General features: G+C 40.4%; 2 protein-coding genes across 2 annotated transcripts; both read left to right on the forward strand.

The window, feature by feature from the left end:
• Positions 1-9,070: 9,070 nt before the first annotated feature.
• On the forward strand, positions 9,071-12,579 carry LOC110870621. Its single transcript, XM_022119802.1, has 5 exons — positions 9,071-9,122; positions 9,311-10,837; positions 11,031-11,164; positions 11,246-12,433; positions 12,565-12,579. The coding sequence occupies exons 1-5, from the start codon at positions 9,071-9,073 to the stop codon at positions 12,577-12,579; spliced, it is 2,916 nt and encodes a 971-aa protein (XP_021975494.1).
• An 11,160-nt stretch (positions 12,580-23,739) lies between these two features.
• LOC110870622 lies at positions 23,740-24,390 on the forward strand. The gene has a single exon (XM_022119803.1). The coding sequence runs from the start codon at positions 23,740-23,742 to the stop codon at positions 24,388-24,390; it is 651 nt and encodes a 216-aa protein (XP_021975495.1).
• Positions 24,391-27,721: the final 3,331 nt, after the last annotated feature.

Raw genomic sequence — 27,721 nt, forward strand, 5'->3', positions numbered from 1 at the left:
TGAATTTAAAGAAAAAGAACCCGTTTGCATTCATCATTAGTCTAGAGAGACCATATTTAACCCAGTTGTTCTTTGCAAAATAATCCACCACAGGAAAAGCCAGCCGTTTGCCCAGAAAATAACCATACAACGTGTTAGCATACCTGTCTGAGACTTGCTTGACCGAAGACAATGGAATAACCACATCAGCACCATCAACCGACTCGCTAGATTCCAACATCCGAAAATTAACCTTTACCTTCTCCTTTTCAGTGTTCACAACGCTAGCAAAAGATAAAGGTTCCACAACCCCCGAAAATCTTGAGTTCGAGTTACCAGCCAATGGATTCAACACATTCACTCCGTGAACACCCGTTGTTGGCGAGGACTTATCCAACTGAACCGGAGTAGAGACCCTAGTGAGTTCATCAATGACGTTGATACCACGTTTTGGCTGAATAGTATTCCCATCAACATCAAGCAAACGATCCGCAATTTCCTTAAACGAAAGTGATGGCCGCCCACCTGGTTTCAACCGTTCATCCATTAAACAAAACCCTAGCAGCCAGAATTCGTCAAGAAATAACCACCTGAAAAACCCTAGTAGCCGATAATCCCCAATACTCCTGCCAAAACCCTAATCAGGTACAAAGCAGCCGCAAACCCTAAGAATGAGCAGCCGCCAATCCCTAATCAGAAGTATACGCAGCCGCAAACCCTTACACAATCGGCGCTATGATTCTGTTGCCGAAACCCTAATCTGATTATCGGGAGAAGGGTTAGCCGACGAAGAACAGCCGCTCCTCTTCCCTAATCAGCAAAGCAGATAAAAAACGGAACCCTAATTGCAGAATTGTAGCACGATTTCAACTGATTGCCTTCTAAGAATCGTGTAGAGAAACCCTAAGATGATAACTAATAACAATCGTGATTAGGAGAAGCACGAATCTGCTAGGATTACACGAATCTGCTAGTTCGCCCCCAAAATCGCCCAGAGAAACCCTAGTTCGCCCCCGGAACCGCTATATACAAATCTTTTTGTGAAATAATCTAGAACTAGGGTTTTACTGTTTTTCGTTTCTTTCTATCATCGCCCTTATGTTCTTTACGAAAACCCTGATTAATTAATCTAGTTGTTATTGATTGCGGTTAACTAAGTTTAATTTAGCTAGATTGATACACTGGGTTAATCAATTAAGGGTTGTCGATTGAGCTTAAGGGTTTAAGGATTTCAGCTTGGTTAGGGTTTGTGCATGTGGTTGGTGACGTTGTGTGTTAGACTGATTATAAGAGTTGTTAGGCTGCATGGAGAGGAATAGCGATTTTGATCCTGATCCTGATGGTGGGGGTGCTACGCCTGGATCAGTGTCGATTAGGGGAATAGGGTTGAGGGTAACGAACATCGAGGGGAATAACTTGATGCCTAGACGTGGATTGTACTCTACTTCGAATGTCTCCATTCTGGATGGATTAACTAGCATCTCAAAGCCTGTGGATAACATTTATCCCGTTGTTTCTAAAGTCCCGAATGTGCCTTTCGGGGAGATCGGTAACCTGCCGAGGGAAAATAGCTCTCCTGTTGCAGCGGGTGGAGATGCTTCATCGTTCACTGTTCATCAGCCGGTGCCTAATGTGGAGCCCATGTCATATGCGAATGTTCTACAATCTAAGAAGGAGGAGGTTCGTCTTAACTTTAGGAAGATGGAATCGGTTGAAGTCTTGGATGGTGCCGAAGTGGTCATTCCCTTATCTTCAGTCAAGCAGGTAACGGAGAGATTTTCTAACACGTTGTACGGTTATTTTCTGGGTAAACGCCTAGCTTTTCCAGTGGTGGATTACTTTGTAGAGCAGAAATGGGCAAAGTATGGGCTAGCTAGGCTTATGATGAATTCACAGGGTTTCTTTTTCTTCAAATTCAAGTCCAAAAAAGGTATAGATCAGTTACTGGAAGACGGGCCATGGATGATAAGAAATGTCCCTATTATCCTGAAAGAATGGTCACCTTCTGTCACGGTTGAGAAAGAAGATATCACAACGGTTCCGGTTTGGATAAAGATGCATGATGTTCCCCTTCCAGCATTTACAGAAGATGGGCTTAGTCTGCTAGCATCAAGGATTGGTACTCCAAAGATGCTGGACTCTTATACGGCTTCTATGTGTATGGAGTCTTGGGGGAGAAGTAGCTTCGCGAGGGCTTTGATTGATGTCCATGCTAGCACGGATTTGAAGACAAGTATAACTATGGCTATTCCTTCACTGGATGGTAAGAGTTTTGCTAAATCTGAGATAAAAGTGGAGTATCATTGGGTTCCGTTGAGATGTTCGGCTTGTTGTGTTTTCGGCATGATGGTAATTCTTGTCCAAAGAATCCGAAAGTAGCTGAAATGATTGGGAAGGACCAATATGGGGAGAAAACTGATGATGGCGGCTTTAAGGGAGCAAAAGTGAAGAATAAAAAAGGTGGCCAGCAAGGTATTCTTATCAAAAATCAGAAATCGAAGATGGTATATCGTCCAGTGAATAAGTCTAAACCTAATGGGGATAAGGCGACTGCGTCATCTTCTCAGGTTCACGTTTCAAACCCATTTGATGTTTTGCAAAATGAGGAAGAGTCGAACCAGGTTGATGCCACGATTGAGAAGCTGGACAGTCAAAAGGATCCTATAGTTATGGATGGAGATGGGAGTCGAAGTAAAAATCTAAGAGCTAAAGGAAAATCCCAAACTTTAGAAGAGGTTATATCTGATGATGTTGGGGTTGAGGATCTTCTTGCGGATATCCCGAAGTTTATGGATAAATCTAATGGATTAAATGTTTCTGAGGGTGCAAGCACACCCGGTGGAGCTGGTATCAATGGGTAGCATCGCTTCTTGGAATATAAGGGGGCTGAACCGCACCCCTAAACAAAAGGAGGTTCGTCAGGTGATAGTAGATAATCATGTCCAGGTTTGTGCTATTTTTGAAACTCATGTCGAGGCAGCTAATATTTATAATGTTCGTGCGAAAGTGTGTCATAATTGGAAGTGGATGTCCAATAATGATTGTTGTACTAAGGGCACGAGAATTATGTTGGGGTGGGATGATAATATGGTAGATGTCATGACTCTTGCCCAATCGGATCAGGTCATCCATACTCAGATAGTCTTTAAATTAGATGGGAAATCTTTGTTTTGCTCTTTTGTTTATGCCGAAAATTTGTACAAAGCAAGGAGGAATCTTTGGCACAACCTATGTGTTCATCATTCATTTGTGCATGACAAGCCATGGGTGATTATGGGTGATTTCAATGCATCTTTGTTTCATGATGATATGCAGTCTGCTTCGTCCTCGTTAAGTATAGGTTCCAGAGAGTTGAAGGAATGTGTTGATAAAGTAGAGGTGTTTGATGTTAACAGTTCTGGGTTGCACTTCACGTGGTCAAACAAGCAGCAAAAAGGTCCTATTTTCAAGAAGTTGGATAGAATTTAACCCTAGTTCGACATGGGCGACATGGGCGATTTGGGCGATTCTTGGAGAACAACTTGAAACCCTAGTTTGATCTTCCTTCCTCCGCTAGATTGGATCTGGTTAGTATCTAGGGTAAGTGATTTCCACTCGTGGGAGATTAATCTGCCATTGAATCTAATCGGGTTCCTTCGTGAGTAGGGTTTCGTCGGTCTCTTTAGGGTTTCGGTTTGTTTTGTTTCTCGTTTGCTTAATTAGTCAGATAGAGTATTGGTCCGATTGAATGGTTGATTCTTAGTTACATCTTCGGAGATTTTGTGATCCAATCTCATTCTGATTCGCATTAGGGTTTCAGCAGGGGTGTGGTTTATCATTTCTGTTGGCTGGTTAGGGTTTCGGCAGGTTCAGGTCCCTTCATTCGCTGATTGATTGAAGTTCAGTCACAACATAATCAGATTCAGTCGTGGCAATCAGTCCCTAGTTCTTTCGGCTCTAGGGTTTCGGCTGGTGGTGTCCTAAGTTTTATTGTGACTGTTGTTATGGATGATTCAGCAGATAACTCCAAGGTGTTTGCTACTAGAATTAAGGACATTGATGGAAAACCGTTTGAGCCAAGAAAAACATCACAGATGCCTACGGTTTCAGAAGTGGGTAATAAGAAGGTAAGATTCATGTTACCGCTGAATGATACAGATTACGTGCTTGGCTGTTCTGATTCCCCAGATGAGGATTATGCAGTGGTTTTTGATAAGCAAAAGGTATCATTTGTGCTACCGCTAAATGATGTCAGTCCTGCTCGTGTTCGAAAGCAGGAACAATTTGATAATGCTCAAGTAAAACAGCAATTGTATGCTGATGTGGTCCTAAACAAACAGGTAGAGCAGGGAGGTACTAAGCAGGCTGGTAATCCAAATCAGAATCAAAATGATGATGAAAACGCTAGGAAGGCCAATGATGTGGCTAATCAAGTTCCGAAAGTCAATTTTCGAACGCTAAACTCAGATGCCTCATTGGATGGTGTGGATGTTGTGCTACCGATTGATTCTGTTCACCAGGTTAACAACAGATTAGCTAACACCCTTTATGGTTATTTCTTGGGGGATAGAATTGCATATCCAGTAGTTGAATATTTTGTGAGAACACAATGGAAGAAACATGGTCTTCAGAAAATGATGATGAATTCAAATGGGTTCTTTTTCTTCAAGTTTGAAGACAGAAAGGGAATGGACGCTGTTCTTGAAGGGGGACCTTGGATGATCCGTAACAAACCTATGTTTCTCAACATTTGGTCCCCTACAAACAACCTTAAAAAAGAAGAGTTTAAAAAGGTTGCAGTTTGGGTGAAATTGCATGACGTCCCTCTAGTGGCGTATTCTGATGATGGTTTAAGCATGCTGGCTTCAAAAATTGGGTCTCCGGTGCGGCTGGATTCGTATACTATTGATATGTGTAATGAGGCTTGGGGACGGAGCAGCTATGCTAGGGCTCTCATTGAAATATCGGCGGACCAGGATTTGAAAGCGACTCTAACCATGGCTATTCCTGAATTGGATGGAAACAAATATGTTACGTAGACTATTCGGGTGGAGTATGAATGGGAACCCCCGAGATGTGCTCACTGTTGTGTGTTTGAGCACGACTCTGAGGGATGCCCTAAACGTATTGGATCAACATCCAAACCTTCTACTAACAGGCCGAAAGTAGATGAGGATGGTTTCACTGAAGTTCAGGTTAAGAAGAGTGCAAAAAAGAATGGCTTTCAAGTTAATAACCAGAAGCCCAAATTTGAGTATAGACCAGTGGATAGGAAGAAAAAGGTTGTTGCAACTCAGCAGGTTACTACTTCCCCTAAAATTCAAACTCATAATCCGTTTTCGGCTCTTGATTCTGTTGGGGGACATGGTGGTTCACTTCATGGGAGAAATAAAGGTGGTAGACAGATTCATGAGGATTAAGATGAGGATGAGGTTGAAGTTGTCTATGATGAAACCAATGAGTCTATGACTTCGGGTACATATCCTTCGTCTTCAAGAGTAGGGGCAAGCACCTCTTCCACAAAGTTCTCCAATGGATAGATTGTCTTTGGTTCGTCTAGAGGGGCTGCCATTTCGTGGCAACTTCATTTTTGATGATGGAGGATGAAGATTCTGGTTATGTATTGTTTTGTCTGCTAGATATCTTTTATGATGTATAGTAGGCTAGGTTTTTTTGGGTAAAGGGTTACCCCGGTGATTCTATATATTCCCAGCAAAAAGAAACAAGTAGTAAGGAGATATCTTTACTAGTTCAATCATGAGACACACCCTCATGAAAGTGGAACAAAGAAAAAACAAAGGACAACCAAGAAAAAACAAAAACATCAACCACTAGACTACTATCTAGACAGACCCAACTCAAAAACAGAAAGTTTAACCGGCTCCATCATTAGGTCCGCTCCGTTAATATCCCATTTCTCCAGCAATTCACGAACTCTAGCTGTGTTCTTGAATCTAAGTCCCATCAACTTGTATCGAACATTTTCTAGCACAATCTGACTAATGGTATCCGGTGGCCTTGCATGATTCCTGAAAAGTCTATTATTCCTCTCCTGCCAAACCACGTAAGCCAGAGCCACAACCAGCAATCTACATACCAGGTTCCTTGCCGATTTAGACCGAGAACGAAATCCAAGCCAGTCGACAATAACACTCCACTTAGCGTCAACATTTTCCATGCCTACTCTAGATCGAACCGTGCACCAGATTTGTGAGGAAAACTTGCATTCAAAAGAGGTGATCATGCGAATCAACATTCTCATAGCATGGTTGATGAGTTGTCATAGGTACTTTTATGTTTGTTGGCTTACATATATGGGGCATGTCCTGTATATGAACTAGTGTGGAATTCATCCACACTACTTGTACTTATTTGTGGTTGTTTATAATAGATTCACCGGGGTAACCCTTTACCCAAAAAACATTCATTTGGTTGATTCGTTTCCAATGGCAGCCGCATATTTCCTTCCGTATCGGATCTCGGATCACTCTCCTTGCATTTTAAAGTTGCCATCCATTGCTAGAGACAAGCCCAAGCCGTTTAAGTTTGTTAATTTGGTGGCGGAAAAGTCAGGTTTTTTGGATGAAGTAAAACGGGGTTGGTGCATTGATATTTCAGGTCATAAGATGTTTCAAGTTGTAAAGAAGTTGAAAAATCTCAAAACCCCTATGCAAAAATTATGCTTTCAGCAAGGTAATTTACATCAAAGGGTTAAGGTTGCTAGAACTGAATTGGAAGAGTGCCAACAAGCGATGGATGCTAACACGGGCAATGAGGAGTTACGTATCCAGCATGGCCTCTTGCTTGAGAAATATAAGGTTGCGGTGCATGATGAGGCTGTTTTTTTAGCGCAAAAAGCAAAGGTTGATTGGCTTAAGTTGGGTGACTCAAATTCTAAGTACTTCCATAATGTTGTTAAAGCAAAGAATCATCGGAGTAAGATTTTTGCGGTTCGTGACTCTGCGGGTATGCTTCATGAAGGTGGTTCGGTCAATCAAGTTATGGTTGATCATTTCTCGGCCTTTTTTGGAACCAAGAACAATATAGGGGTGTCTCCAACTCCGGATTTGTTCAAGAACGTTTTGACAAATGAACAAGCTACGCATATGGTTCGGCAGGTCACTGATGAGGAGATTAAGTTGGCTATGTTCTCTATTTCGGGTATCAAAGCTCCGGGTCCAAATGGTTACACCTCAGTATTTTTTAAGAAGTCTTGGGGTATAGTTGGCAAGGATGTTTATGAGGCGGTTCGGGAATTCTTCGCTAATGGCAAGCTGTTGCAACAGCTTAATCATACGATCATCTCGTTAATCCCAAAGGTTCCTACTCCTTCTTTAATTACGGATTATAGGCCAATCTCGTGTTGTAACACTTTATATAAGTGTATAAGCAAGAATATTATAGGCTAGGAAAATTTTCTCTCTCTAGCATGGCGACCACTGTTCTTCTTCTTCGAATCCTAAGCTTCTTTGCATGATCGGGTGTTTATCAGATCTAATTCTGGTAGCATTCTTGATTGTCTAGAGGATTAGGGTTTTTGTTTTCTTTTTCGTTTTGGGTTGTCAAGTTTCTTCTTACTGTAATCGATTCTGATAGAATAGATTCAAGGGTTTATCGGTCCTACTGGTTGGGCAGTAACCTAGATTCACCTGGGTCTCTATTTTGTCTTGAAAAGATTCGTTTGAAAAAACTGCTAGATTTAGGGTTTGCATGGTTTTCTTGTGTTCGTCTGGTTTTTCTGGGATTTTACGCTAAGCTTGCTGCATGGAGAGAAATAGGAACGACATCTTCGAGGATACAGGGTTTCAGTCTCAATCGATGGAGGGTGGTGAAACTCCTCTACGGGGTATTGGTTTAAGGATTAGGAATATTGATGGTAATACAATGCTGCCAAAGAGAGGGTTCTATTCAGTTAGTAGCAATTCCATATTGGATGGTTTGACGGCAATATCCAAACCAGTGAGTGGGTCATTAAATGAGAACCCTAATGATCCTAGTGGTGGAAACCAGACTCAGGATCATTCTCGTTTATTTGGCCCTGATGGAACTAATGATTTGTCTCATGAAAAGGCTGATTCAATGGAGGATAAGAGTAACAAGACTTACGCTGCTAAACTCGCTACCAGCCAGCCTAATCACAAGGTAAATTTCAGGTTCATCGAAAACACTGAATTGGTTGACAATGTTGATGTTACAATACCTGTAGAATCTGTGAAAAAGGTTCAGGATCGGTATGCAAATGTCTTGTTTGGATATTTTTTGGGAAAGAGATTGGCTTTCCCAGTGGTTGAATACTTTGTAAGGAATAGATGGAAAAAATATGGGTTGCAAAAGTGTATGATGAACGGGAAGGGGTTCTTTTTCTTTAAGTTCACGTCTAAAGAGGGAATGGACCAGGTTTTACAAGATGGCCCGTGGTTAATCAGGAACATTCCTATGTTTCTAAAGTATTGGTCTTCTAATACTGAGCTCAAGAAGGAAGAATTAAAAAAGATTCCGATGTGGGTTAAAATGCACGATGTCCCGCTAGCTGCATACACTGAAGATGGACTAAGTTTAATCGCCTCAAAAATAGGGATCCCTAAAGTGCTGGATAATGAAACATCTAAGATGTGTGTCGACTCGTGGGGGCGAAGTAGTTACGCCAGAGCTATAATAGAGATAGATGCCGAAAAAGAGATTAAAGAAAATGTGGTAGTTGCTATTCCGAATGTTGAGGAAGGGGGTTTCCTAAAGAGCAATATTAAGGTGGAATACGAATGGAAACCACCAAAGTGTCATGAGTGTAACATATTTGGTCATCTAGATGAACATTGTCCAAAAAGAACTGTTGTGGATGAAGGAAGAGGGGATAAAGGGAAGGATCAGGTTGATGAACAAGGGTTTAAGAATGGAAATAACAGAAAGAAGCAGGCTCGTCATCAGTATCCAGTTAGAGAGAAGCAAAGAATGATTTATAGACCAAAGAAGGGAACGGTTAGTGTGGATCCGAACAAGCCATCGTCTTTCTAAGAGTAACTCTGTTAAAACTTCTAATAAGTTTAGTGTGCTAAGTCAGGATGATGAGAAAATGGGGTCTGATAACGATGAGGTTTGATTGAATGATGAAGATATGGCGGCTCAATTCATGAATGACAACCAGGAACTTAATGAGGGTAACACAGGTGCAAGCAAAGGGAAACCCTAGCTTTCGTTCGTTCCTTCGTTCATCTTGATCTTCTTCCTGATTGATTTCGGTTAGCATTTGGGGTGTTGTCGTTCCTTCTGAGTAAGGATACTAGACTTCACCGTGATATCTAATCGTTTGACGTCGGGTTTAAGGTTTTTTTTTTGTTTCGTTTTTTTCTGCTAGGGTTTGCTGCCAGATCGTGTGGTTTTGTTGTTCTGTCGTTCTTGTTGCACGTTGCATGGTTCTTGATTTCAGTTGCCATGGATTCTAGTCAGTTCAAGCCTTCGGATATGGATGCTAGACATGTTAAGCCGCCGGATATATTGAGTTCCTCGTTAAACCCTAATAAGGGTTTTGCCGGGGTCAATGAAAACACTGATACTACTCCTAGTTCAACGCCAGGTACTGCTCCGATCCGTGGTATTGGGTTACGGGTAACAAATATTGAAGGTAATACATTGATGCCTAGGAGGGGGTTATATTCCACGAATAATCAATCAGTTCTTGACGGGCTGGAGGCCATATCTATACCTGTGGATAACCTATTTGCGGCTGGTGGTTCGTCGTCAATGGCTAACAAGGGTAAACCTGATAGTGTGCATGATGACTGTTACTGGGATACTTATAAGGCGGAAGAATCAGTATCGTATGCTAAAAAAGTTCAGTCTACGCGGATGAAAAGAGAGGTTAACTTCAGACTTATGAAGCCCACGGAATCTAGAGATGATGCGGATGTTGTTATACCGAGAGAGGTGGTGCAGAAGGTTCAAAACAAATTTGATAATGTGCTCTATGGGTACTTTCTAGGGAATCGCTTGCCGTTTCCGGTGGTCGAGTATTATGCGAAGAATGTTTGGGCAAAGTTTGGGTTTTCGAAGCTCATGATGAACACGTCGGGTTTCTTTTTCTTTAAGTTTGATTCAAAGGAGGGATTGACGAAGGTTTTAGAAGGACGACCATGGTTAATACGTAAAGTTCCATTATTTCTGAATGTATGGTCTCCGAAGGTTACTCTCAAGAAGGATAGCATCAAAACAGTTCCAGTATGGGTTAAGTTGCACAATGTGCCGATTGCGGTCTATACTGATGATGGATTGAGCTTGCTGGCATCAAAGTTAGGGACCCCTAAAAGGTTAGATTCTTATACAGCCGATATGTGCGTTGACAATTGGGGAAGGAGTAGTTATGCCCGGGCAATGATTGAGATAAATGCTGATAATGAGTTAAAAGATTATATTACTGTGGCTATCCCGAAAATGGATGAGGAGGGTTTTGTTTTGGAACGGGTTAAAGTTGAATATGAGTGGAAGCCGCTCCGCTGTAGTTCATGTTGTTTGTTTGGCCACGATGATAACACATGTCACAAGAAACCTAAAGGTAAGGCTAAGGTGGTAACGGTTGATGAGGAGGGTTTTGTCACTGATAACAGAAGGATGGCGAGGTACTCGTTTCCTCAAAAGAAGCAGAAACCAAGGGTTGTGTATAAGCCAAAGACTAATAAAAACCATGCAAGTACGTCTGGGACGAAGGGGGATACATCGGATGTGCCGTTGTCGAACGCTTTTGAGGTGCTTGATAACAGCAAGAATGATGAGAAAAGGGACCCGACAAGTGCCAAATCAATGGTGGATGAAACTCATGGGACTCGTATACAACAACCTGATGAAGTTATCGAGGTGATCCCGACAGAGATGGCTGATTTTATGAGAGGTAACATGAATAATAAAAATTCTGAGGGGGCAAGCACTCCCGGTGACAACGGTTTTAATGGGTAGTATTGCTGCATGGAATGTAAGGGGTCTGAACCAACCCCTGAAACAAAATGAGGTTCGATTATTTATTTCTGAAAATCGGTTGAGTGTGTGTGCCGTGTTGGAGTCTCATGTGAATGTTGTCAACTTAGATAAGATTTGTAAGAAGGTATTCAGGAATTGGAGCTGGACTTCAAATGGAGGAGTCTGTGATAGGGGTACGAGAGTTATATTGGGATGGAATGCTGATGATATTGATCTTATGGTTGTCTCTCAGTCTGATCAGGTTATACATGCCCAAATTCTTTTAAAATCTGTGAAGATTAAGATGTTTTGTTCATTTGTATATGCTGAGAATAAATATCAGGATAGGAGGAGCCTGTGGACTGATCTATGCAATTTTAGGGGCATTACTAATGATGTTCCTTGGGTAGTCATGGGGGATTTTAACGCTGCTTTGAACATGGAGGATTTTCTTACAGGTCCATCTTCTCACACGATTGCGATGAGAGATTTTTATGATTGTGTGCAAAATACTGAGCTTATAGATGTGAAGAGTCATGGGCTTCATTTTACATGGAGTCAAAGACCAAAGGATGGGGTGGGAACTCTTAAGAAAATTGACCGGATTATGGGTAATGTCAAACTTTTAGATGTTTTTCCGGATGCGTATGCTATGTTCCAGCCATTCCGTGTTTCGGATCATGCTCCTGGCATTTTGAGGTTAGCTTCGTTGGATACGAGTAGGCCAAAACCTTTTAAGTTTCCAAATTTTATTACGTCGAAGCCTGATTTTGGCCAAGCAGTTACCGCTGAATGGTCTAAAAATGTGGAGGGGGTTGCCATGTATTCTGTTGTTCAAAAAATGAAGAGTTTGAAACCTCACTTTAGGAGGATCCTTCGCAACCAGGGCAATTTACACAAGAGAGTTACCGAGCTGCGGAACCAACTGGATCAGATTCAAAAACAAGTTGATGCTAGTCCATTTGATACGGCTTTGCGGTCTTCAGAAGCTATTTGTCTTCAAGAGTACAAGATTGCAGCTTATGACGAGGAGTGTTTTCTAAAACAAAAGGCTAAAGTTCAGTGGCTTTGTGCGGGTGATTCAAACACCTCTTACTTTCATAATTATGTGAAAGGCAGGAATGCTCGGAGTAAAATTCATTGCATCAAAGACACGAAGGGGAACCTGTTTGAAGGTGATGATGTGCCTACGGCTCTTCTTGCTCATTACTCGGTTTTCATGGGCACGGAAGATCATGTTGATAAGGTGGATGATACAGATTTGTTTGTTAATGTCTTGCAACCCAATGTGGCAGAAAATATGGTTAGACAGGTTACTGAAGATGAAGTCAAACGGGCGATGTTTAGTATAGGTGAAAATAAGGCGCCGGGTCCGGATGGATATACGTCAGCTTTCTTTAAGAAGTCTTGGGATGTTGTGGGTGGCGAGGTGACTAAGGCAGTGCTTGATTTCTTTAGTAATGGGCAAATTCTTAAACAAATCAATCATACGATTCTTGCATTGGTTCCGAAGGTTGAAACGCCAAATACGGTGCTTGATTACCGTCCGATATCGTGCTGTAATGTGTTATATAAGTGTATTAGCAAAATAATCACTGATCGGATTAAAAGGGGCTTGGGATATTTAGTGAATATAAACCAATCTGCGTTTGTTCCTGGTAGGAAGATATCCGATAATATTCTTCTTACTCAGGAACTCATGCATAATTACCATGTAGATCGAGGCCCTCCTAGATGTGCTTTGAAGATTGATATTCAGAAAGCGTATGATACTGTTAGTTGGTCGTTTTTGGATTCACCTGACTCTCATCACTCCAAATGTCTGATTGTTTCCGTGCACCCAAGTTCACATAGCTACCAGATTTGTCAAAAGGGTTTTCCACCGGAACGGATATCTTGGCTAATCCATCTAGGATCGATACATCAGAAGTTGAAAACATGCCACGTCTTGGAAGCTTTATGTTGTCGTCAACATTAGTAACTCTTAACCCTATTCCACGTTTTGAAGGCACATCCCTAGACTCGCTCCCAGAACCATCCGAATTATTCCCCATGCAGACGTTCCACGTAGAACCTCAAATGCAGATTTTACGAAGAACAATGATAAACAAACTCTCTCAACCCAAACTAGATTCGAACCATGCAAACCAAGAAGACAAGAATACCAAAAAACAAGCAGCCGAAAACCGAAAAACCAAAACCCTAATTCCTAAACCCTAGAATCAAAAATCCACCCTTAATCGATTAAACCAGAGTTATCGATCTAGCTAAATTAAACTCAGTTAACCGCAATCAATAACAACCAATTTAATAAATCAGGGTTTCAAGATTGATATCTAAGGCGGCGATTGAAAACAGAAACGAATAGAGAACCCTAATTAGATCGGTCACTATTGCTAACGAGTTCGTTATAGAATTTTGAATGGATCAAACTTCTAATCACAGACTGTTATACATTAGATCACGAAGAAATCAAGGTTTCATGAGGAACAAGAAATCGCCAGAAGGAGAGAGAGCATTAGGGTTTTTGCAATGTGAGTATTATCAAAACGATTACCTAGAAAATATCCATAAAGAACATTTTCGAATTTCTCCTGTACCTTGCGGATTACCTCTCTAGGAATCACAACATCAGCGTCTTGTATAACCTCGTGAGAATCCAGCCTTCTGAAGTTGACTTCACGCTTCATCAGACTGGTGTTCTTAACCCTATCCGCATACGATGGTCTTGACTCATCAGTTGTTACCGGTTTAGATATTGCAGCCAAACCATCAAGGATGGAGATATTATTAGTAGAGTATAGCCCCCTTCTCGGTAACATGGTATTCCCTTCTATGTTTTTTTGGGTAAAGGGTTACCCCGGTAAATTTTATAAATCACCAACCAAATAAAACAGGGTGTGCCAAGACATTGACACACACTACTAGTCAAGACAAACCAAGACTAGAACATCCAAGAAACAACCAAAAACGACAAAACACAACATACAACCCGAAACAAAATAAACAAAGCCCGACAAAAACTAAGACTCTAACAACTGCATCTAGCCAGGATCAATGACCAAGTTCCTAGCCGGTATCTTCCACATCTCGAGAAATTGCCTGTTCGCACCACTCATCTTAAACTTCAGAGTTATGAGCCGCATACGCACAATATTAATGACCTCCTGAGCAAGACTCTTCGCCGATCGCTGATTCCGAGAGAACAATCGAGAGTTCCTTTCTTGCCAGACGAAATAAGCAGCTGCCGAGACCACAAGTCTACCCGTAACATTGGCCGAATTATGAATATTTGAATTGTCATTCATCCATTGCATGATATCAGTCCATTGGCCATTTACGTCACCCATACCTGCCATATCTCTAATGCTATCCCAAACCTCCATTGAGTAGACGCATTCAAAGAACAAATGGTCCCTCGAGTCCTTACCATAGTTACATAAGGGGCAACACATGAGATTCAAGTTCGTAGCACTTCCCGCCTCCCAGATGGACAGTCTATCTTGGGTTTTGAGTTTGTTTCTAATAACCAGCCACAAGTGAAAAGAGTGTCTTGGGATACACTGTTTAAACCAAACCATATTAAACCAATCAACAACATTCTCCCGGTGACGAATATTGTTCCATACCTCCCATGAAGAAAAGTGAACTGCCTTTCCTTCAATATCAATCCAAACCAATCTATCTTGAGCATCATGAAGAACTGGTACCTGAATATTGATTAAAACAGGAAACAAGTCGAACCAAGCAACCGGCCACCTCCAATTGCCGTTAGAATCCACCAGATCAGCCACAGAAGCTTGCAAGTTAAAACCTGCGTTAGCTATATTTCTCGGACTAACATGAGCACGGATAGGACACGCATTGCACCAAGAATCACTCCAAACATTTGTATTGTGTCCATTACCGATAGCCTTCCACATATGAGGCCGAAGCATGTCACGTAGTGCAAGAATTTTCCTCCACCCCCATGTCATACTACCTCTACAAGGAAGCTCCCAAAAACTTCTCTCCTTCAGCTTATAAATGTGAACCCATTGAACCCATAACGACTTTCGGTTAGTCAAGATACTCCATATATGGGAGGATATGAGCGCTTTATTAACATCCGCAATACATCGAACCCCCAGCCCGCCTTCATTTTTTGGAAGGCAAACAACCTTCCAAGCAACCTTTGGTTTAACCTTTGGTTGAAACTTACCAGCCCATAAGAAAGAACGCATACGTCTTTCAAGATCATTAACTAATCTAGCTGGCAATAGGAAAACTGTCGCCCAATAGATGTGCATAGCAGATAGGACCGAGTTTAGCAGTTGCAGCCGGCCCGCAAACGACAGTGATCTCGTCATCCAGTTATCAATCCTCTTTTCCATCCTCTCAACTAGAATTTTGCAATCCTTATAAGAGAGTCTAGACGTTAATAAAGGAACACCCAAATAACGGACAGGAAGCGAACCCTCTTTAAACGGCATGATCTGGAGTATGCCTTGTTTAATCGATTGAGGCACATTCCCAAAGTAAACCGTACTCTTAGGCAAACTAGGGACAAGACCCGAAATATTTGTGAAATTCTGAAGCGCTTCACGAAGCACCTTGACCGAAGCTAAATCCCCATTAACAAACATAAATAAATCGTCCGCAAACGAGACATTGATGATCCTTTGTTTTTTGCAATGAAGATGATATCTAAAAGCATTACTTTTGGCAGCTGCATCTTTGAGTAACAACGATAACATTTCCATTACCAAAGTAAAGAGGTACGGAGATATTGGATCCCCCTGCCTCAACCCTCTTTTACCTTTGAAAAACCCATAAAGATTACCATTAATGCTCAGCGAGTAAGACACCGTGGTAACACAAATCATGATCCAGTTCACCATCTTGTGATGAAACCCAAAAGCACGAAGAATACCTTCCAAGAAAGACCAGCTGACCGTGTCATATGCTTTTTGAATATCAATTTTGAATGCGCACCGAGAAGGCCCAATCCTTAAGTGGTAATTATGCATCAGCTCTTGGGTGAGTAAGATATTGTCGGATATCTTTCTTCCGGGCACAAACGCCGACTGGTTTATATCAACAAGCATATCCAGACTACCTTTAATTCTATCCTTTAGGATCTTACTTATACCTTTATAAAGGACATTACAACACGAGATCGGACGGTAGTCAACAACCGAGTTAGGAGTAGCCACTTTCGGGACAAGAGCTATAATTGTGTGATTAATTTGCTTCAACAGTTTGCCATTATCAAAAAATTCCTGGATCGCTTTTGTAACTTCACTACCCACAATCTCCCAAGAATTTTTAAAGAAAGCCGATGTATATCCATCCGGCCCCGGAGCCTTGTTCTCACCGATGGAAAAAATAGCATTTTTTACCTCCTCTTCAGTCACTGGACGCACCATATTGCTAGCAACAGTCGGATCCAAAACATTCGGAAAAGTAAAATCACCTGGAAGGGAAGCCACCTGATCCTGCACACCCAAGAAGTTAGAGTAGTGCGATACCAAAGTTCCATACACATCATCACCGTGGAAACAAACACCAGAAGTATCTTGGATACTATGTATCTTCATGCATGCATTTCTCATCTTGACACTATTATGGAAAAACTTTGTGTTTGAGTCACCAGCGGCTAGCCAATCTGCTTTAGATTTTTGCTTTAGGAAACATTCCTCATCATACGAAACCGATTGGAACTCATGAAGACATTCAGATTCAGCTTCTCTAAGAGATACATCTAACGGGTTCGCATCAATGGCCAACTGAATCTCATCCAGCTTTTTCCTTAGGATAATAACACGCTCGTGAATATTTCCTTGCTTGAATAAAAGCCGTCTCAAAGGAGATTTCAGAAGCGCTAGCTTCTTTACCACCGAGTACATCGTGACACCATGCACCGGTTCTGACCATACTCTAGCCACACTATCCAAGAATCCATCTTTTTTAACCAAAAAGTTTGCAAATTTAAAGGGTTTTTGCCGATTATTTTTGAGTACCTGAAGGTTAACAATACACGGGGTGTGGTCCGATACCCGAAACGGGTGAAAGAAAACAAACACATCCGGATACGCATCTAGCAAGTGTATGTTGCCCATGACTCTATCGATTTTCTTCAAAATACCCACTCCATTCTTCGGTTTTTGATTCCAAGTAAACTGCATGCCATGACTTTTAATGTCTATCCACTCATTATGCTGAACACATTGAGCAAATTCACGCATACCAATCGACATATTAGACGACCCAACCAAGCAATCATCCTGTGAAAGGGCCGAGTTAAAGTCACCTAACACAATCCAAGGCCTATCATTCACAAACAACTTGTGTCTATTCAGGTTATCCCAAAGATCCCTTCGAAGTTGATACTTATTTTCTGCATAAATGAACGAGCAAAATATGGTTTTGGCATCAGCTTTCGAACGAATCATAACATGTATAACCTGATCCGTTTGATCAATAACCACAAGGTCCACAACATTATTGTCCCAACCAACAATTATTCTAGTTCCACGATCACAACAAGCACCATTAGAAGTCCAATCCCATGAACGAAAAACATTTTTACACACCCTACCAAGATTAGCAACAGAAACATGTGATTCCAAGATAGTACAAATTTTTAACCGCTTCTCAGAAATAAGCGACCGAACCTCCTTTTGTTTCAGGGGTAGGTTCAAACCCCTAATATTCCAAACGGCCATACTATCCATTGACACCAGTAGGCCCGGGAGTGCTTGCCCCCTCAGAAGTACTACCATGCGTGCCAGCACACATATAATCTGAAATTTCAGTTTGAAGTTGGTCCATTACCTCATCATTTTTACTATGGCTACCACTTGGAACCGACTTATCAGACTTGTTATCATCCTTTAAACCCTCTCCATCTCCTTCCATATCTAGAACCTGAAACTTGTTTGCAACTTTCACCGTTGGCTGCCCACCACTAGACTCTTTCGTGCCCGAAGTACTAGCTCCAAACTTGTTCAACTTTGGCCTATAAATAACCCTTGGTTTTTGTTTTTTCTGAGGAAACGATTGTTTTGCCACTCGCTTCCTATCCGTAACAAAGCCCTCGTCGTCAATAACCACCTGTTTTGCTTTACCTTTATCCCCTTTAGTACATGAAGTCTCATCATGACCAAACAAGCAACATGTTGCACATTGTAACGGTTTCCATTCATATTCAACTTTCACTCGTTCCATAATATAACCCTCCTCATCCATTTTAGGGATAGCAATAGTTATATGATCTTTAAGTTCATTTTCAGCACTAACCTCAATCAAAGCACGAGCGTAGCTACTCCTACCCCAAAAATCAGCACACATATCCGCCGTATACGAATCTAAGCTCTTTGGAACACCCAACTTTGAAGCCAGTAAACTTAACCCATCATCCGTGTATACCGAAATTGGCACATTATGCAATTTAACCCAAATAGGAACAGATTTGATACCCTCTTTTCGCAGACTAACCTTAGGAGACCATATGTTCAAAAACAACGGCATCTTCCTTATCAACCATGGCCCTCCTTCAAGCACTTTCATAAGCCCCTCTTTAGAATCAAACTTGAAGAAAAAGAAACCATTAGTGTTCATCATAAGCTTTGAAAAACCATACTTAGCCCAGACATTCTTCGCATAGTATTCAACTACAGGAAACGGCAATCTATTCCCTAGGAAGTAACCATATAGCACATTGTCAAACTTTTCTTGAACCTTTTTAACAACTTCTCTAGGAATAACTACATCAGCATCTTCCCGTGTCTCCACTGGCTCCATCAAACGGAAATTAACTTCCTTTTTAGACCTTATATTAGATTGAAGCTTTTCAGCATAAGAAAACCTCGTCGAAGTATCCTGGTTCCGAACATCATCAGACTTTGAAGCAAAACTATCCACATGATTCCGCCCATCGTTTGTATGCTGGACTGGCACAGTTACCTTTTCAAGTTCATCAATGATGTTAATAACTTTCGGGTTCTGCTGAACAACACCACGTCTCGGCATCAACGGGTTCCCATCAATGTTCAACGGCTTAGAAAACAATGAGGGTGTATTACGCAAATCCTGAGCACTTACAGGCTTCGAACTGATGAATACATCACCATACATCTTATCAGAAAACGACTGGAATCCCAACTCCTCCAAATCATTATCTCGACTAGGGTTTTCAGACGTAAAACCCCCAGCAGATAACGGCGGATTACCTCTGTCATCCCTTGAATTATTCAGCGATTTAATACGTTCATCATGAACTGGAACATACCTAGAATCCATATTAGAGAGCTTGACAAACCATGCAAAAGAAGACACAAGCAACAGAAGAAAAAACCACAGCGACAACAAGAAACCCTAATCAAAAAGAAACGAAAACCCTAATCTCAAAATCAAAAGACTAGAAACCAAGGTAAAATCTAGTAACCTTACTCAGAAGGCACGATAAAACCTCAATCCCTAACCCAGATCAGTCGAAATCAGAGTTGAAAAGCAAGAACTAGGGTTTCACAAATAGAGTCGCCAAAATCGCCAGAGAGAAAAGCCATCCGACGAATGTATTCCCTTCTATGTTCGTAACCTTCAAGCTAATACCTCGCACAGGAACCGTCCCAGGGGAGCTCCCAGGAGAAAACTCACTGCCTGCCTTCAAATCATCAAGTTGAGGATTACGAATATCAGCATTCAAAGATGGTTTCCAAAAAATCTCATTAATGTCAGGCGGTTCAGTACTCATTTTCATACGCCAACAATCACATGCAGACGTAAACCCTAGTTGGCCGACAAGGAACAATTGACGAAGAACAAAACCCCAACGAAGTAAACTCAAACCCTAATCAACCAACGAACCAATACCTTGATGAAGGAATAGTAATAGATCAGAACCCTAATCCGCCACCAACTCCAAATCATGCAACGAAACCAACGCACGTAAATCAAGATTCAATCCAAGCAAATTGGCGGCAAACCATAGCAAGAAGAAACGAAACGAATAACCCTAAACCTGATTTCAAAAGATTAGTAACCACGGTAGAAGTCTAGAAACCTTACTCAGAAGGATCGACAACACCACAATTGCTAACCCAGATCAATCAAGAATAAGATCAGATGAACAAGATGCTAGGGTTTCTCAGATTTCGCTAAAATCGCCCAGAGCCCTTTAAGCCACCAATCATATTGGAGGAAGTTGTTAAGTCTTCGGCCTATGGTTCAGCAACATCTTTGGATGAAGATTGGTGATGGTATGTCAGCTTCGATGTGGTTTGATAAATGGGATGTCATTTGTCCTTTGAGTTCGTTCATCACTCCGAGAGTTATAGCGAATGCGGGATTCACGCTCAATGTAAAGGTAGCGGATGTTTATCGTCAAGGGGAGTGGGTATGGCCTGATCAATTGTGACACCCCGACCACGTAAAACAACAAATCGTGGCGGAAACGTCGGGGAGTGTTGTAACAGAATTATTGTTCCACAACCATGGTAATTAAAAGTTATGTTTTATTCATCAAACAAAGAGTTACATAGTCTTAAATTAACTGAAACAAAGAGTTCATCACATAATTAAACTAGTTCCATCTTTATTTTAAGTCTCTAAGGCACAGGTCCGCCCTAGTGTGTCACGAACATCCTAAGCAACAGCTCCTGAAAACACATGTGAAAATAGGTACGTCAGCATAAAAATGCCTGTGAGATACATAGGTTTTGTGAAAATAGGATTCATGACTTAAGTTTAAGAAAATGTTTAATAAAATATGTCATGAACCTTGTAAATTGTTTTGTTTCGTAAATCGTTTGAAAAGCGATAAGATCAGAAGATGTGTATAAATGAGAGAATAATATATGGTTAAATGAATAACCAAGTAATATGAGTTTGTATAAAATAGACGATTTTGTAAACCAAAGTCTTGAAAAATATGTTGTTGTGTAAAATGTATAAGTCAAATGTAGTCAAGTAATGTGTAACAAATGTTATGTATGGTAAGTAAAGTGTAGTCACATAAACCAAATGTAAAAATGTACAAAACAAAGTATTTTGAATATATCAAAAAGTTATGTTTTGCAAGTAAATGCATGTTTTATTGATACAACAGTTATGTGGTAAGTTAAACGCATACATTCAAGCCTTGAGACAGATGGATAACCCTAAGTCAAGGTTATCAAAAGAAATGTTTTCGGATTCGGTCATTCCTTACACCCAAACAAACCTAGGATGTCAGGAACGGGATTTGTCAAGTCCTATGGTACCATTACTTACTACCGAGCGGCGTAGCTAATGTTAATGAACGTATTTAAGTCCCGTTTGTACAAACCAAATGTTATACCAAATGTAAGCATGTTATATGAAAACAATGTACTAAGTATGCTAAGTTAACATACGAAGTAGAAAAGTCATGTAAACCAATGTGCTAGCATGCTCAGTCAACATACATAGCAGAAATGTAAGGTAAACAATATACTAAGTATGCCAAGTAAACATACATAGCAAAACAATGCAATGTAAATCATGTACTATAAGTGTACCAATGAACGTAGCAAGTATATGACATAAAAACAGGAAAGCATGAAAATAACAGGTAGGCACATGTGTTTCACCCCAAAACGTTGGAAAAACAGTAAAAAAGGGGTCTATGTACTCACTGTAGTGCGTCTTGAATCGAATCTCAAACCCTGTCCGCTACACGACAACCTACAACGTACTAATGTCTATTAGACGAGCGGGCCGTGCCTTGGCTTAGAGTTTAGTATTTTGGGTCACGTTTCTTATATTGTTCTGTATGATAATTATTTGTCAAAATATTTTAACTTAATCATATGTCATGTTGAGATATTTGTTCGTTCAATGTTCTAGTAAACTCTTGTCTAGAAAATATTTACTAAGTGTTGGATTTTCGGAAAATTTCGCCATGGTCTCCTTTGTAAATGGAGATGTCCATGCTTAATAGCATATTATTTTCTTTTATATATATCCCGTAGGTCGTTATCAAATAACCAAACCGACATTTAGACATACAAAGCATTACTTACTTTATTTCAGCTTCATTTCCCAAAACTGGACTGTTTTCGAGGATTTTTATAAAATAGTTAACCTTTTCCAAAAATTCCCAAATTTTTATAGAATGACTCATACGGTCCAAATTTTATTTTGTCAAAATATCAGAGTCCAGTTCGTTACCAATATTTTATAGAAATTTATTTACCCGACTGCAATCAGATTTGTTACTTTCTGATTGCAGTTTAGGGAATAATTCACTAAAAATTCACCGTAAGTCCGATTTACGAAATTCCAGTTGGAGGATCATCCTGACAACGGTGACCATCTCCTGTAAAAATTCCATGAGTTGATTCTACTCAGGTTTCAAGTTATGACTCCGTAAACAACACACTTTTTCTGCAGTAAAAATGCAGCTTGAGCTGCTGTCCAAAAACAGTCCCTTAAAAATAGTAAACGATTTCGAAAAATTACGATTACAGTGCCATTTGTTTGGTTATTCCAAAATGCATATTTTAGGCTTTAGAAAATTAGTTTTTCGATTCATAATGTTCCAGTTACAGCCTGTTGAAGTCGGCTGAAAATGTAAATCAGCATGTTTCTTGTTCATATTTCTTGTTTAAACTTTTTAGTGTTCTTGCAAATTTCATCATACTACATATCTTGACTAAGAACAAAATGAAGCAAGGTGTAAGACTTACTACTAGCACAAAGCTAGGGTAGAAACTCTAGTGTGAAGATGATTGGAAGCTTGAATCTCTTAACAACACTTTGGAATCACCTTAGATCTTCATACTAACTTGAAGGTTGCTTGAAATAGTGATGAACATGAAGAACAAGGTTTGAAGATGTGAAGATGGAGAGAGAGAGATGGGGGACGGTTGGGAGGGAGGAGAGAGAGAGGAAATTTGAGTGAAGTGGAGTGTAGATTGGTGGTGTATTTATAGGATAAGATCTCTAGTGAATCTCTAAAAGATCATATAATCTTATCATATCTTGATGAATCCAAGAAAGATCAAAAATATAATCAAAATAAATCTTGGCAAAATATTTGGTGGGGTCCACCTACTTGTGACCGAAAATTAGATGGGGGAGGGACCAAAGTGTAAATTTTTATACAAACATGCCATAAGTAGGCTAAAACGGGTGTTTAACTGGGTACCGGGTATTTTATCTAGCGTTTAGACCCCGGTTTATGGCGTTCTAAATTATTTTTATTATTCTACAAAAATAAACCTGCCAAAATATTGCTGAAATAAATTTTAGTTGCCAAGACTAGCTGTGTTGTCAGCGTTTTGAAGTAGAAGCACTGTGTCGCGCAGAAACACGCGGCACGCGCTTAAACTTGAAAAATTAGCGTTTTTAGGCGTTTTAATTTATTTTTCAACACGGACCTGATTAAAATAAAATTTTAATCGTAACAGAATATTTTTGGGAATTAAATATTATCCGGGCGGTCACCAACGTTAGTTTCGCAGTTTTGTCGTAAATAGTCCTTTAGTTCAAATAGACATGTTTTTGCCATACCGAATCCTTCGGAACTTATTTCTAAGTTATGTAAAGGATATTTAGGGTATGTTTAGCTTACGTTACAGTTCCGGAATATACGTTGCGTTAAACTGATTGCGTTTATGCATCAGTTTTGCGTATAATCCCTCCAGAAAGTGATTTAAAGCTTGAAATCGGAGTCGAATCAAATTGTAAAGTCATCAAACATAATAGCACATATAATAACACCAAAGCACATTGTTTTATTGATTGTCCACATTGTTTTACATTATATGATGCTTACAGAACACAGTTGTCACATTACATCAATGGCTTACCCGATACCCAATTCTTCTTAACATGCAGCATATTGATATGCGGGATATGAATGACAAGGTGGTATGGAGATCTTCAGCTGGTAAGGAATTGGATTATAGTACTTTTAATGTTTGGGATGATATTCGGGTCGCTCAGAATGAAGTTCAATGGTCGTCTATGGTTTGGTTTCCTCAATCTATTCCACGCCATTCGTTTTTCATGTGGCTTTTGGTTAACAAGAAATTGAAGACACAGGATGTAATGGCTAGGTGGTGTGCGTCGGGCAACATGAATTTCAATTTGATGTGCTGTTCCTTGTGTTCGTTGGGGCCGGATTCTCATGAACATCTTTTCTTTGAATGCACGTATGGATCTCAGGTTTGGAATGGAGTAAAAGATATAGTGGGATTAACGTCAGTCGATAACTCTTGGGATATGATCTTTAGTCATCTGGTTCAAGTTGCTAATTCAAAGAATGCTATGCATGTGATCAGCAAGTTGGTTGTCAGTGTGGCAGGGTATTTTGTTTGGCAAGAAAGGAATCTCCGGTTGTTTACGTCCAAAAAACGAAGTGCTGCTCGGCTAGTCGATATTATTTTAGCTACAGTTCAGATGAAACTTCATACGATGCGGTTTAAAAGACCAGTCAAGTGGAGGGGATCCTACAAGATTGGAGCTTGCCTCGAGGTTTAATTGTGGAAGATGATGATTGTGGCTAGAGTCGACTTGTTTTGTTTTGATTTGTATTGACAGACGAATGTGTCTAGTCGAGTTTGCTTTGTTACTTGTTTTGTAGTGCTACTCTAGAATGGCATGTCATTTTAGAGTACTGGGGATCGTTCTGTTCCTCACTTGTTTTTTCGTTTGATTATATAAAATTCATCGGGGTAACCCTTTACCCAAAAAAAAAAAGGAATAAATCATCCGCAAAACTAAGATTTATTATACGTTGTCTCTCACATCTATTATGGAATCTGAAAGAAGAATCAATTCTAGTAGCATGTTGTAAAATACATGTCAAGATTTCCATAACCAGAGTAAACAGATAAGGAGAAATCGGGTCACCTTGCCTTAACCCTCGCCTTCCTTTAAAATACCCGTGCACATTCCCATTAACACAAACCAAGAAAGAGGTATTTTTTTTGGGTAAAGGGTTACCCCGGTGATTCTATATATTCACAATCAAATCAAAACAAGTAGTGAGGAGGCATCCACACTAGTTCAAACTTGGGACAAACCACCATCAGAGACTTCTATCGGATGTGTGGGCGTACCACGAGCAGGTTCAGTTGGATCAGTATCTTCATCCATATGGTCTTCGGAGAAGTGATCTTGTGGCCCTAGTGGAACAAAGCCTGAAGGTTCCTGTATGTAGTCAGCTGGATTAAACTGACCTATGAAGTATGGAGTAGGGTCGTCGTAATTTCGGTGCGATACCGAACGTTGTAGAGGTATGAAGGAGGGTTGTGGGTTGTTGGGATCATTCTCTGAGTTTGGCCCAAAGGAGTGCCGGTATGATGGCGTCGAGCTGTGCGAGGTGGAATGCCTCGCGGGTTCGTAAAGGTCTCTTCGCCTCTGTGGTTCTTCACTCCTTGTAGTCGAAGGAGCTCGCGTACCAGAAGGTCCGGCTTCGTGATCGTGATGAGTAACGATCTCTCCTCTGCCTCTTCTTCCCCTTCCTCTTCCTCGGAATATCACTGGCGGCATGTTTCCTGCTTTATAAAACTTTAAATACCAATTATAAAAGAAACATACAAAATTGGAATAACAATTCGAATTTGTCCTAAGTTCTTGTCTAGACTCAAGTATGCGCAATTGTGTCATTGAGATTAAACACAATAGGATGGTGTTTAATTCACTCAATGTTGGCTCTGATACCAACCTGTCACACCCCGATTTCCACGTGTATCACCGGTGGGCCCGGTGGGGGATTACCGTGACGTAGTTGGCAACAATATAGTCAAACCACACAATTATATAAATGCACAGCGGAAGCTTAAAGATAAATATATACTTCAACCTCTGGTTGTAATATCAAAAGTATTTCAGAAGTCGAATGTATCCACAGCGGATCAAAATAATAATAAAAATATTGTTCAATCAGATACGGCATCGAGTTTGCGAGACTATTCGTGATGCTTAGGAAGCTATTACCAGCCAATTTCGTATAGTACCTGCACTTAATCTTTTGGGGAAAAATACGTCAGTTTACACTGGTAAATACGTTCAACTGACACATTTGAAAATGTTTATTAAAATTGATTTGAATGCACAAGGCACAAATTCTTTTATAACTTGGGAAAATTATTAAAATCTTGTGAACGTATTACATGTTCTTTTATGCGTTCAGTAGCCCGGATCGTGCCGGGTTAAAGATTAATAGACACACCACATTGCGTAAAACCGTAGTATAGAAACCAACGGCTACGTCTTTTAATTAAATGTCGACAATATATACCGGGTGTACGCCTACACCGGGATGTCGAGGTCGTGGCCATTTCGTAAAATGATGCCAAGGATATCCGGGACAACGGTCATTAACCCCCCAAAGGCTTTTAAGAAACAAAACTGTTTAAATGAGCCGATCATAATATTTAATTAACCACCTAAGCGATGGAAGATATGATGCTCAATCAAGCGGTATTATTATACCGTATCCCAAGCCCGTATAGGGGAAATAAGTTAAAAGTATTTACCTTTGCAAGTATTATTCCTTAATTTGATTAAATCACCGATAGCTTCTACTGGGCTCCTAATCTGGAACGAAGGTTTTAATTAACCTCTTAGAATCCTAACGGGTCTTTATATTGGCCGTAGCCTAGACCGGTTGGTTCCGGAATATAAATATGGTTTAATCGCGCGAAAAGGCGAAAACCGAGAATGGAGTGTGATTATGCCCCAACAAGTTCAGAGACTTGTTTTATATAGGTTTAGGGTTCACACTCTGGATTTTGGGGTCCAAATAATATAATTTGACCCGTATCGGCTAATTTATGAAAACTAGTTTCATAAGCCGAACCGTGCGCGCAATAGGCGAAACGGTTAACCATGAGAGTCTTACGCTTATTTCCTAAGTCAATATGCCTTAAAGAGGTTGTGGTATCAGTAGGATACTGTGACAACTCGAGTTTTCAAGATTTCCTTATTCGCATTTATTGCACGTTGACTGTATAATTCCTTGATTGTTTGACTTGTAACTGTACGCTGAATATTAAAGATGAGATACTAATATATCACGTGACAATCTTAGCCGACGACATTGATTATCGGTTCATTTTATTGGGCCGATATCTTGTTCTCTTGTTATTATTAAGTTGAAAAAAAAAAAAAAATCGATTGGGCCACGAGAATACCTGTCACCACTAAACATTCATTAGGCCACTAATTAATAGAATCACCCTATGCTAGTCGGCCCAAACAATTGAACAACAGTTAATGTCTAGATACATCAGGCATGTGCGGCTCACCAGATCACATGTTGCATAAATCAAATGTTAGCATATCACGTGAAGTTGGGTTCAGCTTTTAATATTTCATTTGCAGCCCAGGTGCTGAGAGTTAATGAAGCCCATTATTCGATATCCATATCAGATCTTGGTCCAGTCAGTGCTTAAGGACCCGACATAATAATTGTGAGTAGAGTGTCGTTATATGAGCTGTTTAGTCATCACCCCTAACCCGACGAAATATGGGTTTCGCCAAGGGAACTTTTGCCGAAGAGGGCTTCGGCCCAGTTCTCCTCCCCGACCCAATCTCCCATTGTAATTAAGTTTGACCCAGCTTCCTCTAGGTATGCGTAAAACATGTGTTTCAATACTTAACACATTGTAAACCCTATGTTTCCCTAAACCAGCGACGGCAACGGATCTCATACGATCATCTTCTATAGTTGAGCTCTTTGGTTAGTGGTTTCATACTTATTGAAATTCTTATTTGTTGATCTTATTTATGTGTATTCCTGATTAGCGAAGTTGCCTTGTATGTTGTGTAAATGTGAGAAAGTTACGTGTTAGTTCTTGCATCT

This window comes from Helianthus annuus, chromosome 8 (assembly GCF_002127325.2).
Source record: "Helianthus annuus cultivar XRQ/B chromosome 8, HanXRQr2.0-SUNRISE, whole genome shotgun sequence".
Lineage (NCBI taxonomy): Eukaryota > Viridiplantae > Streptophyta > Magnoliopsida > Asterales > Asteraceae > Helianthus > Helianthus annuus.

Excerpts from the sequence above, each read along its gene's own strand:
- LOC110870621 (XM_022119802.1), top strand. The coding sequence starts at position 9,071 with ATGGCGGCTCAATTCATGAATGACAACCAGGAACTTAATGAGGGTAAC. Across the intron at positions 10,838-11,030 it reads GATGGCTGATTTTATGAGAG|ATAAGATTTGTAAGAAGGTA; the intron begins GTAACATGAATA and ends TTGTCAACTTAG. Across the intron at positions 11,165-11,245 it reads TTGTCTCTCAGTCTGATCAG|GATAGGAGGAGCCTGTGGAC; the intron begins GTTATACATGCC and ends AATAAATATCAG.
- LOC110870622 (XM_022119803.1), top strand. The coding sequence starts at position 23,740 with ATGCAGCATATTGATATGCGGGATATGAATGACAAGGTGGTATGGAGA.